Genomic DNA, 17,044 nt, shown 5'->3' on the forward strand with positions numbered 1-17,044 from the left:
TGTGTAATTCTGAGATGTATTACCGCCGGCGAGGATCGCATTCAATTTGAAACACCACTGACAGACATCCTCATCAAACTCGAGCCATAACCCATCAATACAGCGTCAAATTTATTTGCAGAAATAGCTTCCCCGTTCCCTTTCAAGCAGTAACTTTGATAAATGGCACAGAGCTCTTGGACAAGAAGCATCTCAATCAAATAGATGCTGCGGAGATGCAAACGGGAAACTTGTGCTATATGTTTACATATGAGCCGGGACCAATTTGCATTGATGCGATCGTTGACATAAACACAAATAACTCAAATTATAGACTTGAAATATGTGTCATTTTGGATTAGAGGTGCAGGGAATGGCCCCAAAAAGTGAATTACCATGCATTAAAGAGGCGCAAACATAAGAATAACACACAGACACACACACACACACACACACAAACACACAGTGCTGTCATTTGGGTGTTAGGAGACAAATCTACAAGCGGAAAAACAAACTTCTCAAATATTTAAAAAGAAGCAGGAGCGCTGTACGAGGGGATTTGGGTAAAGCACAGGAAGTGCTTGTCGGGTAAAGTGGGATTGTGTGCGTATTGTTTCATTACCCCCATGTTTCCCCCCAGCTGCTCGAGTGGAGGCATCCAAATAAGGAGGATGATGCACTGGAGGCTTCATGACCCTCTTTACAGTCTCCCTTGACAATGGCAATTAAACTACTGGGTCACTGTCGGTATGAAAAGGAGGCAGAAGGGGCAAAAAAAAAAAAATCAGACATCAATATTATCACTTCTAAAGATGCAAGGACCGAACGGTACCGCCGTGGAATCAGTATTCAAACCATGAGATGGCGAGTGGGACAGAGAAATGTCCTTAAAAGTAGTTGAGAAGAGCGGAGAACATCTCAGATTATAATGTTCTTGCAGTAGAGTGAACCAGAGGACAGAACATTACGCTTCTGTGGCGGCGTGAAAATCATTGGGTTATACAAAAAGAAGAGGAAAAAGGAGGGTTGTCGCAGACATTGCATTATTCATGTCAATAATGTCATTATCATTGCAAAGTATGGAAAAAAAACAGATGTGTCTCTTTTTTCTCTCTGTCGCTCTTCAGTGGGCTTGACCTGAATTTTGATTCTCCACAGTCCTGTGCACAATATAATGGCTCGTGGGTGATTGCCATGCGCAATTACCGTATTGTACGTCCTCTCTACTGTATCGCCACCGCCGTCATATCCTGCGAAGACACTCGAGTGCGAAGGGCGGATGAATGGAGGAAGAGAATAGGAAGTGAACTTCTGACTCCCTCTCGCCATTCTTAATTAAGTCAAGTGACCTTGCCATCCACAAAAGCCTATTTCTAGAGACCACTCTGCCAAAAATACACCAGCCGGCGCAGTCAGTTAGGGAGAGCGGGGGTGGGCGGAGGGAGGGACGGATGGATGGAGGGAGCATGAAATTCTAGAAAAAAAAAGGGAGAGGAATTAGGTTTGTGTGAAAGGCCAAGGACTGAGAGGAAGAAAATGGATAGAGCGTGGACGGAAGAAGATGTGACAGTGGGATTCTGTAATCAAGAAGAGAGAGAGATGGAGGACGGAGGATGGAGGAGGTGTGTGGGGAAGATAGACATCATGTCGAAATGAAGACGCCTAAGAGGGTCAGGGAGGGGTCCTTCTCATATAAGGAGCAGGATGTTAACAATGGCGAGAAGTGGCTCAACCTAATTACCGACAGCCAGCCTCGTGCATCTCCCTCCCCAGGAGTTTCACACCAATATCTCCCTCTTCCTCTCTCTCTAAATTTAGCCAGAAGTTAAAGCAAGGTGAGGGAAGGAGAGGATAAACTCAGTGCGTATGCATGTGGATGAACTAGCTCGGTGATAATTACACCCCGAGTATGGGTTAACGGTAATTAATTGTTTTAATTTCCAGTTTTGGGGTCATGAAGGAGAGAGTTGTTTAATTGCGAGTTGTGCATCTGTAAATACTCTGACAGCAGAGTCGGCGGAGAGATGATGAAAAGCAGAAGAGGTCAGCGTCGGGACGGCGGATTCAGACACACTGCAGCCGCGCCACACACACACACACACACACACACACACACACAATGTTTATAGACTAATCTCAGGTGGAAGGACTGCCAAGGATGCAATGAGGCCTAACTACCTCTCTTTCTCCAATAACAGACACACCTGACTCGCCTCCCTCTGCCAAACATCTCCTCCACACTCATTTCCCCTCCCTCCTCTCACTCCAGCCGCTCCCACACCTCTCACTCTACCCTCCCAACATTTGTCAACCCATGTCATTTTTGCAGCCGAGGTGTCGCTCTCTCTTTTCTCTCTTCGTGGAACTGCCCATCCTGTGTGGATAACTACGTGTCTTTTTCTTCTCAAAAACAACCCGGTAAACTTCAGGAAACAATTAAGGCAGAGCAATGGAGCTAAAGCCCACAATAATGGAGGCGCCGTGTGGAGAAAGCAGGGAGGAGGGCAAAGAGTTTTTACCACCAGCATGGAGTTAAGGTTCTGGTCTCTCCATAGATTTTCTGTGGAGGCACGAGGACACCAACTGGTCGCAGCACAGAACTGCACCTTTGAGAAAGTGCTTGTGGACAACAATGCATGCCTGCTCATTGTTTCACCAAGCAGGGTGCCTAAAGGATTTTAAAGATGTTGCTCCTAGGCAGAGCTGTTTTGCTTCTTAATTAAGTTACAAGACTTTTTAAAGTCTTTAGTCTGCTGCAAATCGTCCAGGTCTCTAAATGCTGACTATTTCAAACCCCCTGTGAGTGGGTTTTTTTTTTTTTTACATATAAGACCAAATATTTAAAAGGTCTATATATATTATAGGTGTGTCAATGCAATGCCAGCCTGGTACTGAATTATTTATTTTTCAAGCGTAGTGTACAGGTTTCTACTGAAAACAAGCTGATGAGAGCAGTGAGATTGAATCAAAACAGTGACGTTGTAGGTTAAGAAACCAAAATAATGACCTAAAATAGGCTAAAAAATACTCTGAGGGAAACTGCAGTCATGTGATAATTCTCTGTATGTTAAACACTACAAGTGCCATCTCTCACTTTACATATAGTAGAGCTCAGTAGCAGACTCTGGATGGAGAGGGAGGGGCAGAAAAAATAAAAATGGCACCACATGTACGCGACTTTCTGCACCAGCGCACAGAAAGTCGTGATATATTTATAATGAAGAGAGGGTACTTCACCATGTTTTGTCCACTGGAATCTTTGGGTTGTGGACCAAACGAGACATTTGAGGACTTGAGGATCGTGGTGTTTGGGAAACACTGAGCAGCATTTTCTCAATTTTCTGACATTTCATGGACCAAACAACTAATTGACTGACTGAGGAAATGATCGACCGGTTTCTCGATAATGAAAGTAATGGTTAGTTGCACCCCTAACGTAGTCATTTACCCCTTTGTTAATAAAAAAAAATATTGATTAGTGCAGCTTTAAGGAAAAATTTAAGATAGATATCACATATCTTGGGCATGGCTCTGGTGACCAAAATGAAACCACACATAAATCAAAAGAAATAGTGAAACACTCGGGGTGTTACAGTAAGCGTCAGCTCAGGTATCTTGGGAAGACACAGGAGGGACTCAGCAGAGGAGCTTTCAGGCTTGGCAGGGGAGAGCTTTGCTGTGTCAGACAGACAGACAGACAGACAATCAGGCCGACTGATAATACTCAAAGACTGATCCCCGATCCTAAAAACCTCATCTCCCCTTTGGCCTTCTATTCAGCCTCACCCCCTCCTTCTCCATCCTCTCATCCCTTCATCCCTCCCAGCCACCCTCCTCACTTCCTCCCGTCACCACCCTCAAGCCAGGCTTTGGACTGTTTTCACAAACACACACACACACACACACACACACACACACACACACACACAAGACACCACATGGGGACCCTCAGGACTACATCTCAGGACCAAAGCATTCTCCCAAGTCAATCCCCGTGTTGACGAAATCAGACGAAAGGGGGTGATTGATGAGACGGATTTGGTTACCGACGCCGCAGAGAGGGAGAAGTGAGACCGAGGATCTCGCTACTCTCCCACGCCACCTCCGCTACCCCAATGATGACATCACCGCGGCCAGAGACCTTCAAGCTGCGACTGTGATTAAGTGCGATTAGTTCTGTCTGGGGCTGACAGATCCCACAGGATTTCAAACTACAAAAGAGTTTTTTGGTGTGTTGAAAGTTTGAGAAAGAGAATAAGAATGAGAAGGTGTCAGTGCGTTGGGCATTTTTATTTTTGTGTACAGGTAGGAAAGATGACAACATGATAAACTGATCAAACCAAACTAGTGTCAAGTCCAGACTGCACAAAATTGGCGAGGATCTTAGACAAATTTTCAAGGTTGAAGATAAAAGGGCTCAAATCCAAACAGATTTTACACTTTTTCTTCAGAGCTTGAGAAGTCCCCAATGCTATGACAGTTTCATTTTAGCCAAAAAGAAATGCATCTGTAGTCAGTGTTGTTAGTTTGCTAGAGACATTCTTGCTAGATTTGGCAACTATGAAGACGCCTTTAGCAATTTTTTTTTTTTTTTTAGCAACATATCTAGCAACTTTTGGGCAGACCTGAGCATGAATTATAATAACTTTCTAACTTTATATTATCTCTGTGGATCAGCTGATTTTTCATCAAGAGACTGCAGCTGAAATTTGAAAGTAAAATGAACAGCGACCACGGTGGCCAGTAGTGCAATTGCAGAATAACTGCATGTTTTATTTGCTAAAATTCTCTATCTAGACACTTTAAAGACATAATAATACCAGCTGAATTGACCCAGTCAGCAGCTGTATGTAAAGTTAGCTAACATCATCCAGCATAAGCTACTGTTCATACTAGAACAGATAAGGTTATAGCAGCAGAAAGCCTTCTCTGTACTGCAAGGTACAAGGTAGCACTATATTGGTAGCACTATATTGCTAATTATTTCAACTTTTTAGGTGTTTTTTTTTTATATTTAACTGACATAATCTCACTTTAATGTGTTTGATATTTTGCTTAATGCCCGAATATCTGCAGTGACATTCTGCTCATCCTCAACTGCACATAAATGTTAGCAACATGGTAAACATCAAGCGCTGTCGTTTTGGACATGTTACAGTTGCACTGTGATATTAAAATTTAGCTCAACAGCCCCACAGAGAGGTCGTGTATCTGTGGTGGTAGCGTTGGTGAGAATGAGGCTCAAAAATCCACTATCTTTTTAAGATAATATAATATAAGATAAGACTCTATCGATCCCTCACCAGGGAAATTCACTTATTATAGCAGCTTACAGACTGAGTGAAAGATAAGCAAACTGAAACAAGAGAAAAGCAAAGCAGAAATAGAATGCACAATAGAATAGAAATATAAAATAAAATACTATTAGTAATAAAAATAAAGACTATGTACACTCTTCTGAGCAACTTCGAATGTTTGCAGACAAAGTTGCCTAAAAAACACAAGAGTATACAGATTACAAGAGGGACACGATACCAGAGGACATCTCTGTCTCGCTCTGTGTTTCTCTGTAGAGCATGTGTGACTGGAAGAGGAAGAGCGAGGGCAGATTGTCCACAAGTTAATCAATCACAGTTCAAAAGTTAAAAGAAATGCTGAAAAAGGTCGCCAAACGTACTTCAGCGGCCATTGTTTTACCTGGGCGTTCAACATAAGTCAAGTCTGATTGACTGAAACACTGCCAGCCTCAGATTTTGATGCATACATGAGATGGCAGCATCTTGAGTAATAAAGCTATCAGCTGGTTAGAATCGGTTCAGTTTAATCATAACTCCTTTCTGTTTATCTAATCTCGACACCATAAAGATATCTCGTGACATTTAGCAAATGATGAGGAGGATTTACCTACTTCCTGTTTAAAATAATTAGCAAATCTGCTTCTGCTTAGGCTGCGTTCCAGTCTCTTTAGACACACAGTTGAACGCTCAGCAGTGCAGCCTCCTTGCACATATGAATGTAATACTTTTTTTTATACTTTTTCTAGAAGGATGGCGGAAACTTTCAGGCTTCGAGTTGTCGTAGCATCAGAGCACCTAGGAGACAGAAGATGAATTGTAACCGATGAAAGTGCACTACGACACACTTCTTTTCGTCAGATGTTGTGGTTGTTCACTTCACACCTGTAACAGAACACACATACATGTCTCTGCACTGTGAAGGGAAAATAAACCACCAACTCTGCTTCAATTTCTGACATAAAGCGCTGCTGAGAGACTTCCTGTCTGTCCATGTAATCTTCCTCTACCCCCGCGCTCACCCCATGGAGGTGGCACCGGGTGCCATGGAGGGTGGTACGTGGCCTCAGCTGGCCGCACAAAGCAGGGATGACAGAGAGATTGTACTCGACCTCTCCGCTCACCCGAAACATGATGAAGCCCTCTGCTTTCTCGGAGGGGAGAGTCACATTGACAGGATGACTTTAAAAAAGTCTAAACAACAATCCCTGTTCCCTCTCTTTCTCTCTCTCTCCCACACAAACACACACACACACACACACTCAAAGGCAAACTTTCATCTTTCCAGAAACTGTCTAGCCTCCGCCAACAGTGACACGGAGTATAAAGTGCTGACTCACTGGCCTCCCTGCCGATTCCCACCCTGCCGGCGATGGAGCGTGTCCTGATAAATAAAGCAACAAATGCAATGGAAAGAGAGAACGAGGAGAAAGAGAGCCAGAGAGAGAGGGGCAGACGGAGCGAGAGAGCACGGCGGACTATAATTAGTAAGTGATTAACGAGCCGGCATCAGACAGGTCCCACATCATTGATTGTGATGTTGTGCAATGCTGCTGCAGCGAAAACGAGCTGGCCCTGGGAAGGGGCGCTGAGGTCACCGCTCACACACACCACACACACAGAAATGTGTTTGTTGTTAGTCAGAGATACATCCAACGGTCATTAGCACAAACACGGAGGTAAAGCACATTGAGTCAGATAGGTTAAGGCCACTTTAGAACACAGAATTCACGCCGGGCTCATGCAAGTTTTGGGACGTCTAGTACAAATAATATAAACTTTACATTTCTGCTTTCATCAGTTTAGAAAATGTTAACTTTAAGCCAACAGAAACTATTGACGTCCGTTAGTTGTGTAATTGACCACAACAAACATTTGTGTAGAACCGTATCGACCTCTAATTTTTGTTTGTCAGTGATCCATCATCTCGCCCTCTAACCAAACGTGCTATCAAGTCGCACAGCAGAGAATTTATTTTAGCATGAGTGTCCACGGACTGCTGTTCTCTCTGATGTCTCCCACAGCGCTCCACTAGTAGCAGCACGATTTCTGCTCAGCTGCTCTGATGCACTTCCGTGACTCTGGAAAGGAACCTGGACTTGATATCGTTGTTGTGTGTCGAGTGGCACAAAAGACACTTTGAACTTGATGCACATGGTCCAGACTTCCTAAAATCAATCTGGATAAAATCTGAATAAAAAATAGGATTCGGGCTGGCAGTTTGAACATCGTCTTAGTTGAGAAAGACCGCTGTCTTTCTTTCAAAGCCGCAGCCAAAAGTTTGTAAAAGTTTATGAAATAAAAACAACTTGTCCAGCCTTTGCATGTGGTGGTTCAACTGCCATCCTGCTTCCATCTTTGCCTGACAGCTCTCCAGTTTCTGACTCTTCAACCCACGCACTCTCACCCCACCCTAACCCTTTCTCCCCCTTCATCCTTCCCTCCCTCTGATGATAAGGCAGGCAGTGTTAAGCGGAATTTCAAGCTTGACTGTCACACAGAAGGAGAATGAAGAGAGGTAGAGGGAGGGAGAACTGCTGAGGGAGGCAAGAAGAGAGGAGAGTCTTTCCCTCTCCCTCTTTCTTTCTTTCTCGGGGACCTGGTCAGGTGCCAACATCAATGTACTTTACTGTATGGCTGGGCGGGCACAGAGAGTGCTGGCCTGTCATGCATGGCGTAGAGTCGCTCTGTCCTTGCCCCCATTTTTTACCCTGCCACACTAATGATGATGATGATGACAATGAGAAAGAGGAGGAGGAGATAAAGAAAGGGAACACTCAGAACTTGGCTCGGCTGCCCGCCGTATAGATTTCTGTAACGGAGGGGTGAGATTGCCTTCGCCAGTGTGCATGTGGAGGATGTGGGTGTGTCAGCAGGAAGAGGGAGGAGGAGGAGGGAGGGGATGTGTGGGCATGTGTTTTTCACGCACGCACCTTGTCGTTGTTGTAGTAGGCCAGGCTCTCGCCATCAAATCTCACCCACCTCCTTTGGAAAACACATTTTCTGCGAAGAGAAGAGGAGGTACAAATTCAAACCGAGGTAAGCCGGTTTTGGGTGAAAGAAGTCACAGCTAAAGCAAAAAAACATCAATACAGTGAGCCAGGAACTAAATCTGCCCTGAACAGGTACTCGAATTTCATTAAGAGTGCCACTGATTTATTAATGTCAAGAGTTGTATCAACAGATGCCAATTAGCATAATCAAAACAAATGGCTATGTCCAGTTTGAATATTCAACAGCCCCAGGGCAGTTTGCCAAACTCATGCATATCAGGTGGTGACGGTGAATATATAAAAAGGAAGCAAATGACTGAGAGCTCTGGTGCAACGCTGGCGCATGTGGCCATAATAAGTGAATCATCATCCCAATTTTTTTTCAAATCCGTGCCACACGAGTGGTGACGAAGGCTAAAAAACAGCATCCGTTACGCCCATTAACTGTATATAAGACTGAGGCCAAAACATCTTGATCGCCCCCTGATGGTTGTATTCAGGAAAGGTCATAAGCCCTTCCATGTTAGCAGATGAGACATGGGTCAAACTAAAAACTCAAAGTACATGTCACATGACATTTTCCCAAAGATGGTTTCCGTCATTTAAGTTTGTTGTCGTCAGGCTAAGTTGGGTTCAAGTGTTCACTTCTTTTAATTTGTCATGTGATGCTTTAAAAAGGGACTGAGACATCATGATCGACAGTTTGCGATCGAGCGGGCGGATGGGTGGATGGATGGGTTTCCAACGCTTGATCTACTGCGCAGACTAATGTTTGCACAGCGGGAAGAAGCAGAGAAGCGCTGCCTATCTTCACATACATATGTCTGTGATTACGCCTACTTATCCGTTATACAGGTTGAATGTCAGTTTTCGTATAGATTTTAAAATTCTTTCGCAATGCACAAAATGGCCTTGAATCGAACAATCTCTCTCAAATTCTTTTTTGTTTATGAACTACAAGGGTTTCTCAGATCCTCCGGTTTTTCTCTTTAAGCTGCTCCACAAAGCAGAACAAAGACGTTTGGTGATGCTGCTTTCAGCCAGTACACTCAAACATCTAGGAGAGCCTTCCAGAGCATCTGAAACTACTGATATTTTCAAATGTAAACTAAAAATGTACGTATTTAGTCTGGCTTCTAGGTAGTGTTTTATAATCGTATGGCTGTTATTATTTTTTTTTTCAGATGTCTTTTTTTATTGTATTCTATTTTATCAAAATGTTATTGTTGATCATTTATTTTGTTCTGTTTTGGTGTGCCTTCGTCTCTAAATGCATTTAACATCCTATGTTTTGTAAAGCACTTTGGGTTGCATTTGATTGAAAGACGCCAGATAAGTAAAGTTTGATTGATCGATTGATTGAAGACGCATCTCAATACAAGAAGGTTACCTCCTATTTCTTGTGCTTTCCTTTCGGTGGTGCTATGCATTACGGATAGGTCTGCTTCAGGCTTCTGCGTCTGATACCATTAATTCCTTTTGAATAGCCATCAAAGATATGAGACACACATGGAAGCTGAATAGAAAAACAGGTCTTCAAAAAAACAGGAAGCCGTGGTTGATTAACTGTGGTGACTTTCTTCGCCACTTGACAGGAAGTGGAATGAGGCACATTAAGGTTGGCGGGGTAAAAGGTTGTGAAACTACATGAGAACATCTTAAAATGGAATAGATATTAATAACAGTTGTGCAATGTGGAGCTGCAGTAAAAGTGGTATTAATAAGGATTTCATAGAGATCCATCAGTCATTACATCAGATGAAGAATTTCTCATGTCTGATAATCTCTCTAATCACAAATCTAATCTTCAGCAGTACTGTAACCTACCCTTGAGGCGACAGTTTGTCCAGCCAACCCACTTTGAGCACCTGGTGTTTTGGGGCTCCATAGAAGCATGCGTATGGAGAGATATCAGGCAGTGCATTTCTGGTCACACCCCCCAGAGCATCTGCAGGCTCAGAGTAGAGGTCACAATCCACCATGATTAAAGAGTCATCCTGAGGCCCAGAGGCAGCTGCTCCAACAGCAAGACTCACAGGGGTCACTGCAAAACTTTGATCCAAACTGGCTCTCGGCAAAATGCTGGCACAATCTTCCACTGTGGAGTATTCGTCTGTGTAGGGGTCTGGGATAGTTGGAGCCGGGGGAGGCACTTTATCCTTGGACTCTTTCTGTTTAGGCGACTTTTTTCTGTAGGAGTATGGATGACAATAAAGGAACAGTTAAACATTATGGAAAATACCTGCTGTAATGAGATGAGAAGATATGTCTGTAGTTAGAGCCAGGAGCAAAACCTAGCAGCTTCGAAGCTCACAAACTAACATGTACCTTGTTTGTTTTATCCAGTGTTTTATGAGGACTTGGGTGCTGTAACTCTTTCTTAATGAACAGCAACAAGAAGTCACTGTACCCAGCCAAGAAACAGTAACAGCATGTAACTCCCGGTAATACCACCACTTGTAATTTTTACATTTAAGTTTGGGGATGCATTTTACTTGAATTTAGATGTTTTTAGTATGCACATTTTTTAAAATTGTTTCAAAGAGCCAGGCCAGGGCTTTTAACCTGTCTCCAGTCTATTTGGTGAGCTTAGCTAATGGCCATAATTAGCATTCAGACAAGAAAGTGGTATTGATCACATCTAACTCCTGGCATGAATGTGAATGTTTCCCAAAATGTCCAAACCATTCCTTTAAGTAGGCTCCTGTCACATTTCTGAGACAGCAATGAAATGATTACGTGGCTGGAGAGCTCAACAGAGTGCTTGCAACCAGAGTAACAAATTGTTTGTTTTTGACATTTCCAGTGTGAGAATGCATGTTCACTTTCGCATGCAGCTGCATAACATGATGCAGCTGCATGATGATCTTAACAATGTGCTACACTGAGACTAGAAACCACTACAAGTTAATGAGTGGTTGGTAGTTCCTCTTTCCTATTTATGAAACCAGGTGGGCGTGGGACAGCAGCATCAGATCAGCATACCGTACCTCTGTTTCCTCTGTTTTATCTTGTCCTTTAAACCCTTCTGCAACCCTTCTTTGGCGCCTTGGTCCTACAGAGCACAGAGCAGATTAGCATCAGATGAAAAGAAAGCGTCCATCTTTCAGTCAGACACTGTTATCGTGTTGGTGCACCAAGCTATGTTAACTTTAGTGGCTAGGTGACATTTCTATTAACCTCAGGGGGCAAACTGAAACAAGCACATTTCCCACTCTGCTATGTGTCCATGGTGACAACATTAACACAGAGAGGGAAGTCTGCTGTGCAGACTGCGGCTAAAACAGCGCTGATAGTGTTGAAGATGTGAGAAATGTCTGTTCCTCTTTGGTAAGCTGCTACTCACTGTCCACTAGCGGGAGTGTACACTGTCTTACCGGAGTGCTTTCAGGGTTGTTGTACAGGAACATTTCTCCATAGGGAGCAATAGGCGTCAAGGTTCTTTGAAGAGTTGCTAAAAGGGACACAGACACAACACAATGGTGGTTTTGTCACAGCACTGAAAACTTGCAGGACACAGTATGAAGGCCTAAACGTGGTGCATGAAAGTAAGGAGCTTAACTGGATTGTTCCAGTTAAATTTTAAATCACTCAGATGCTATAGTGCCCTTTGATTAAAACCAACTCATTGATCTGAATAAATGTGAGAACCCTTGATCCATGTAAGCAGTAAACCAATTAAATTTTGTTTTAGCATGCCTATCTCTCTGCCTCGGCCTTTTCCTTGCCCAACTGGGAGTATGATCCTCAAACAGACTGAGCCTCTGCCAAGGCCATTTCTCTGTCTTGGCTCCTGCGGGGACCGTGGTCGGTGGTCGGTGGAAGCAAAGACGAGGAAGAAGAGTGACTCTGGCCAGACACTATTAGTCTGGAGACCCGGGGCCACCCTGCGTGGGCCACAGCCTGTCACTGTGAAAAATGACACCACCCTCTCCTGAGGATTGTGAGGGCCAGAAGACGCCGCCACGGGGGCTAAACACGCACATAGACACTTGCGGAGAAGCAGATACGCACGCCGACGGTGTCGTACAAAGATCGAAACACTGTCAGACACATAAAGATGCCTTGAGACAAACACAGACATAAAAGGACGGACAGTTAAATGAGTTTTCACGCCAATACAGATGTGAATGTACTGTTGTTTAAAGCTGTACCGACACACAGTGCAGGCCTCTACAGAAGAACACAAAGGGCACATAGAGGGCTTTATGAAGGGGTCAGTTTACTTGATGATAGAATCCACTCCAACACAGCCGCCCTCTCTACGGACAGGCTCAGTGGGCAGATAGCGACCATCAATCATCATCTATCTGCTGACCTTCAGGCCACTGGCGATTCTCTCCGAGGAGCCGCCCGAACGCTACTGTACTCAATTCCTGTCCGATTCCCTCCATTCTTCCCCCAATGGCTTCTTCTCCAGATTTTTTTTTTTGTTTCTCTCAGTCCCTGCTTCTTTATCTGCTCCCGACCAGACGCTCTCTCAAGTCGCAGACCCAGATGCCGCCATCAGTTCGGAGTTAGTGAGGAGATTGATTGTGTTCTGAATGAAGCTGCTGTTCTTTTAAGTCCGGGAGATACAGGTCAGTTTGTTATTATCACTCCTTTGTGTCACTCCCACACTCAGCACAGAGGACGCACAACTGCCAACATCTGAATTCAAATAAGTCACCAGACAATTTATTATTTCTGACGCCATGTCCCTGAATTCACAAGTGAATAGTTCAAGAACAACAGGAGTGAAAAGGTTTTTTTCTTTTCTTTTCCTGACTATTTTTGTTCTTCTGAACGATGACAATGAGGATGACAGTCATCATAATAAGGGATATTATATTAATCATGTTGCTATTGTAGTTAGCTTACTTAAAGGAGACATATTATGTTCATTTCCAGGTTCATAATTTTATGTTGGCTTACTACTAGAATAGGTTAACATGCTTTAATGCTCTGTTTTAGCTCCTGTCTCTTTAAGGCCCCCCTCCCAAAAACACAGTCTGCTGTGATTGGTCAGCTCACACACACCTGAGCCAGCACCACTCACCGTGTCTCCAGTCGCCTCTGTCATGTTTCCAGCTTCCAGTTAGCTTCAAGTGGCGTTTAGGGCACATTTCCGGCATTTAACTCAAATCAGGACTGCGCCTAAGTACAGCCTCAAAGAGCCATCATAAATCGTGTAGTCTAAATTTATTTGATTAATTGCTGATTTAATTGAATTAAATCTTTATAAACATTTTGTTTTGTGTGACCATCAGTCCTCAATGCAGAGATACTCAATTTACAATAATAAGAAACAATTAAAAGTAGAAAATTCTGATCACAGGGAATCTGAAAATTTTTATTGGATAAATTGTTTTCCCCATTAATATTGGATCAAGGACAGAAATGGACATTTATGTACATTTTTAAAAAGTATGGCTCTGAATGATACGTTACATCATAGTGTCAAGTCCAAAAATCCTAAGTTTTATAGTTGAGAACTGGCTTTCCGATGTTGGCGGATTTAAAAATAATCAGGAGGAAGACTATGTAAAGTTGTGTGAAGGTGTGAAACTCTTGCACCAAGGTCAGGCCTGTCAACACCACAGCAACGTCAAAGAAACAAACAGCTTTCACACGTATGGTGCTGAAAAATGGAAAGGGATTAAACTGAGCCGTGTATGTATGCCACTGTGCAGTCTCCAAATCTACAACTGCAAACATTTCTGTTTTTTAGTCACTGAATAATTTGCCAAGTTTGCTGTGTTGCTGATGAAGCACCAGTCAGACAAATGTTTTCTCGATGAGATATTTCTTGTGAAAAAAACTTATTTTTACGAGGAGGTGTTGGGGTGTTAATTAAAATTCTGTCAGCCTGCTGTAGCAAATTTTGATTGAATACAACAATCATTCTGGGAGACCACGCTGCACGTTTTTTCCTCCAAGTTTTGGATCTCATCATGGAGTAAACTCTTCAAATATGCTCAGGTAAAATAATATGTCAAATAACGCCTTGCTAGGCCTCGCTGTGAAGGGAGATTTAGCTCGCTAGTCGAGCTCCCCGCCTCCCTGCACTGGGACCGTCTTGGCTCCCTCTCTTCCTCCGTCTCTCTGCCTGCTTTGCATCCATCTCCTCTTCCTTCCTCCCAACCCGCATCACTGTCTCTCCTTTCTCTCTAGTCTCCCTCTCTGTCTTGCTCCGTACAGAGAAAAAGTTGGAAAAACAAGGTCTACCAAGAGACTGCTGCAGTAAAGGTACACGGAACAAGGAGGAAAGGGGAAGCCAAAAAACGGAGCGTGAGGGGAGATAAAGTGTAGAAAACGGACAGAAAACTGTTGATATGTTGCAGATGACGGCAAAAGAAAATGTCACAGCGCGGTCAGATATGGTCCCAGAAAGACTGACATGTTCACAGGTGTTTGACACACATTCATACAGGCTGTTGTCACAGAAAAGCCTTGTGTAATCCTCGGAGAACACGTCTAGCTCAGCACAGAAAACAGCTCACGTAGCATCTCTTCAGATGAGACATGAGGGTCGAGTAAGCCCAATAAATCCAGGAAGGGAGGAGGAAAAATTCAAAACATATTTGTACTGGTTGTACTACAAGACTGTGTGTTGTTAGCAAAGTTAAACAACTTCTAAAAAACTTTGGAGAGCCAGGCGACGGGAATACACACCAGGGTCTCGCTGAGGGACAAGATGTGAGGGAGCATATTCCCTACGAGACGTGCGCTTGAAACGGGGGCGATGCAGTTTCCCACGACACAGCCGCCGAACACTCCCACCCACCCCACCCACACACTACCCTCATCTCCTCTCCCTTCTTTCATCCGGGCAAACAACAGCGCCGCTGACTCTACTGCCGAATGAAATATTCATGGCAGAGATGAAGCGGATGCAGCTGAAAGACTGTGTACCTTTCTGTATGCTGTTTGCACCGATGGGACCTTCTGAGCCGGTTAGGTGTTCAGGGCTGGTTGTTTGCGCTGGTGGTGTGCTCCTGAGGAGGAAGAGAAATCAGTGGATTAGAACGACCAGTGCAGCACGTGGGGAACATAGGGAACACCGTTTAGTCGTAAAGGCCTTAAGAATATAGATGTGGAACTTTGAAAGTTAGTTTTGCGGTTCAAAAGTTCAACAATGTACAGTACGAGAGGATGTAATGTACGTGGGAATGCAGAAATGAATATAAAGTGAGAGGCCGCTGGTTTTCCATCAGTATAAATGTAAATGCAAAGAGAAAAAGTTTTCATATTGTTTATAAAACAGTTCTCAACAACTGCTCATAAACTTTTAAGTCAAACTTTATATTTAAAAGAAGTACTTCAACATTTTTGGAAAATACACTCTTTGCTTTCTTGCTGAGAGTTAGGTGAGAAGACCGATATCACTCCCATCTGAGTATAGAAAATATGAAGCTACCGAAAGCAGCCAGTCAGCTTAGAGCAAAGACTGCAGGAACAGCTAGCTTCACGTCATACAGAGATTTTAAAAGTACTATTCCTTTAAAAGAAATTGGGACAAAATTTGAGTTTTTGCCGAGGGTTAACTGAACAAAAGCTATTCCCTTAACAACTCTTCAGCTCATGAATCAACATGTTAAATCATGTTTTTTTTTTCCATCTAAAAACCAAAGCATAAAATGTCCTTCTCCACCACTCGCACGTCTCTACAGTAATGAGGCTACCACCAGCAGGCGGTTAGCTCAGCGCAAAGACAGCTAGCCTAGCTTCATACAAGTCCTGTTCCTTTAAAAGAAAAGTTTGATGTTTTGGGATATATGCTTATTTGCTTTCTTACCAACAGTTAGATTAGAAAATCGAATCTCATGCTTGCTAAACTGCAAGCTGCTTACAGCCAGTTAGCTTAGCTTAACAAAATCTGCCTCTTAACACCTCTAAAGCTCAAAAGTCAACATGTTATACCAGTGTTTCCCACACATACAGTTTACTTGTGGGGGCAAGTATATTTGGCGACCCATTAAGGCATTATATTGGCCACTTTCATTATTCTTTGCCCCTCATCTACTGTCAATCAATCTGCAGACACAGAGAGAGAAGCTCTCTGGTATTACATCCCTCTCTCCTTTTCAATGCAGGCCTACTTATGCCGTTGTTTTGTACAAACTTTTAAGAGCACCTGGTTGTTGCGACATCCTTCGATGCATGTTGGCTTTGATCGGCTACAAGACTAACAAGATTCCTCCACAATCGCAGGTGAAAAAGAGAGGAGAGAGAGGCAGGCCAGTGTGCGTGCATTAAAGAGGACAACTGAAGCAATACTATGTAGGACAAACTCTTAAAGCTCATTCTCAGGTCGCCACCACAGGTACACAGCCATTCTGTGGGAAACAGTGTATATCCTGTGTGGTTGTTCTTTAATCTGTACAAAGACCAAAGTGAAAAATGCCCCCTTCCACCACAACACTTCTATCTGTATGGTCAAAATGAAACTGACGCTAGCAGACTCTTTTCCTATATCTGTTTATGTGTGTATGAGTTCATGTTTGCTTGTTTCAATTTATAACATCATAGCGTGCTGGCTATCATTGCAGAGAAACTGCACATGAAAATGTGTTTTATCGCTAAATCTGACACATTTACATCATATTGATGTTAATCAATGTGTGTTGTTGGTGAAAGAGAAATTAACAGGGTAAAGTAAGGGAAGGTTTTTGTGCAGATTAAACATAATCATATATAAATATATGTATATAGAGAGGTTTAGCTGCCTTTAACAGAGCCAATAGCTGTCTCCCCTTAATGCTACAGCAAGCTTCATATTTACCATAGCTACATACA

General features: G+C 43.3%; 1 protein-coding gene across 1 annotated transcript in view; it reads right to left on the bottom strand.

Moving 5' to 3' along the window:
- Nucleotides 1–17,044, bottom strand: part of arap2 (ArfGAP with RhoGAP domain, ankyrin repeat and PH domain 2) — a 119,288-nt gene that overhangs the window by 100,162 nt on the left and 2,082 nt on the right. Inside the window, exons 3-7 of the mRNA XM_073475204.1 lie at nt 15,161–15,243; nt 11,644–11,720; nt 11,257–11,321; nt 10,094–10,456; nt 8,207–8,276 (exon numbers count right to left, since the gene is read on the bottom strand). Of these exons, the coding sequence (XP_073331305.1) occupies nt 8,207–8,276; nt 10,094–10,456; nt 11,257–11,321; nt 11,644–11,720; nt 15,161–15,243 (658 nt within the window). The remainder of the gene's footprint in view (nt 1–8,206; nt 8,277–10,093; nt 10,457–11,256; nt 11,322–11,643; nt 11,721–15,160; nt 15,244–17,044) is intronic.

The sequence above is a fragment of the Pagrus major genome, chromosome 10, assembly GCF_040436345.1.
Source record: "Pagrus major chromosome 10, Pma_NU_1.0".
Taxonomy (NCBI): Eukaryota; Metazoa; Chordata; class Actinopteri; order Spariformes; family Sparidae; genus Pagrus; species Pagrus major.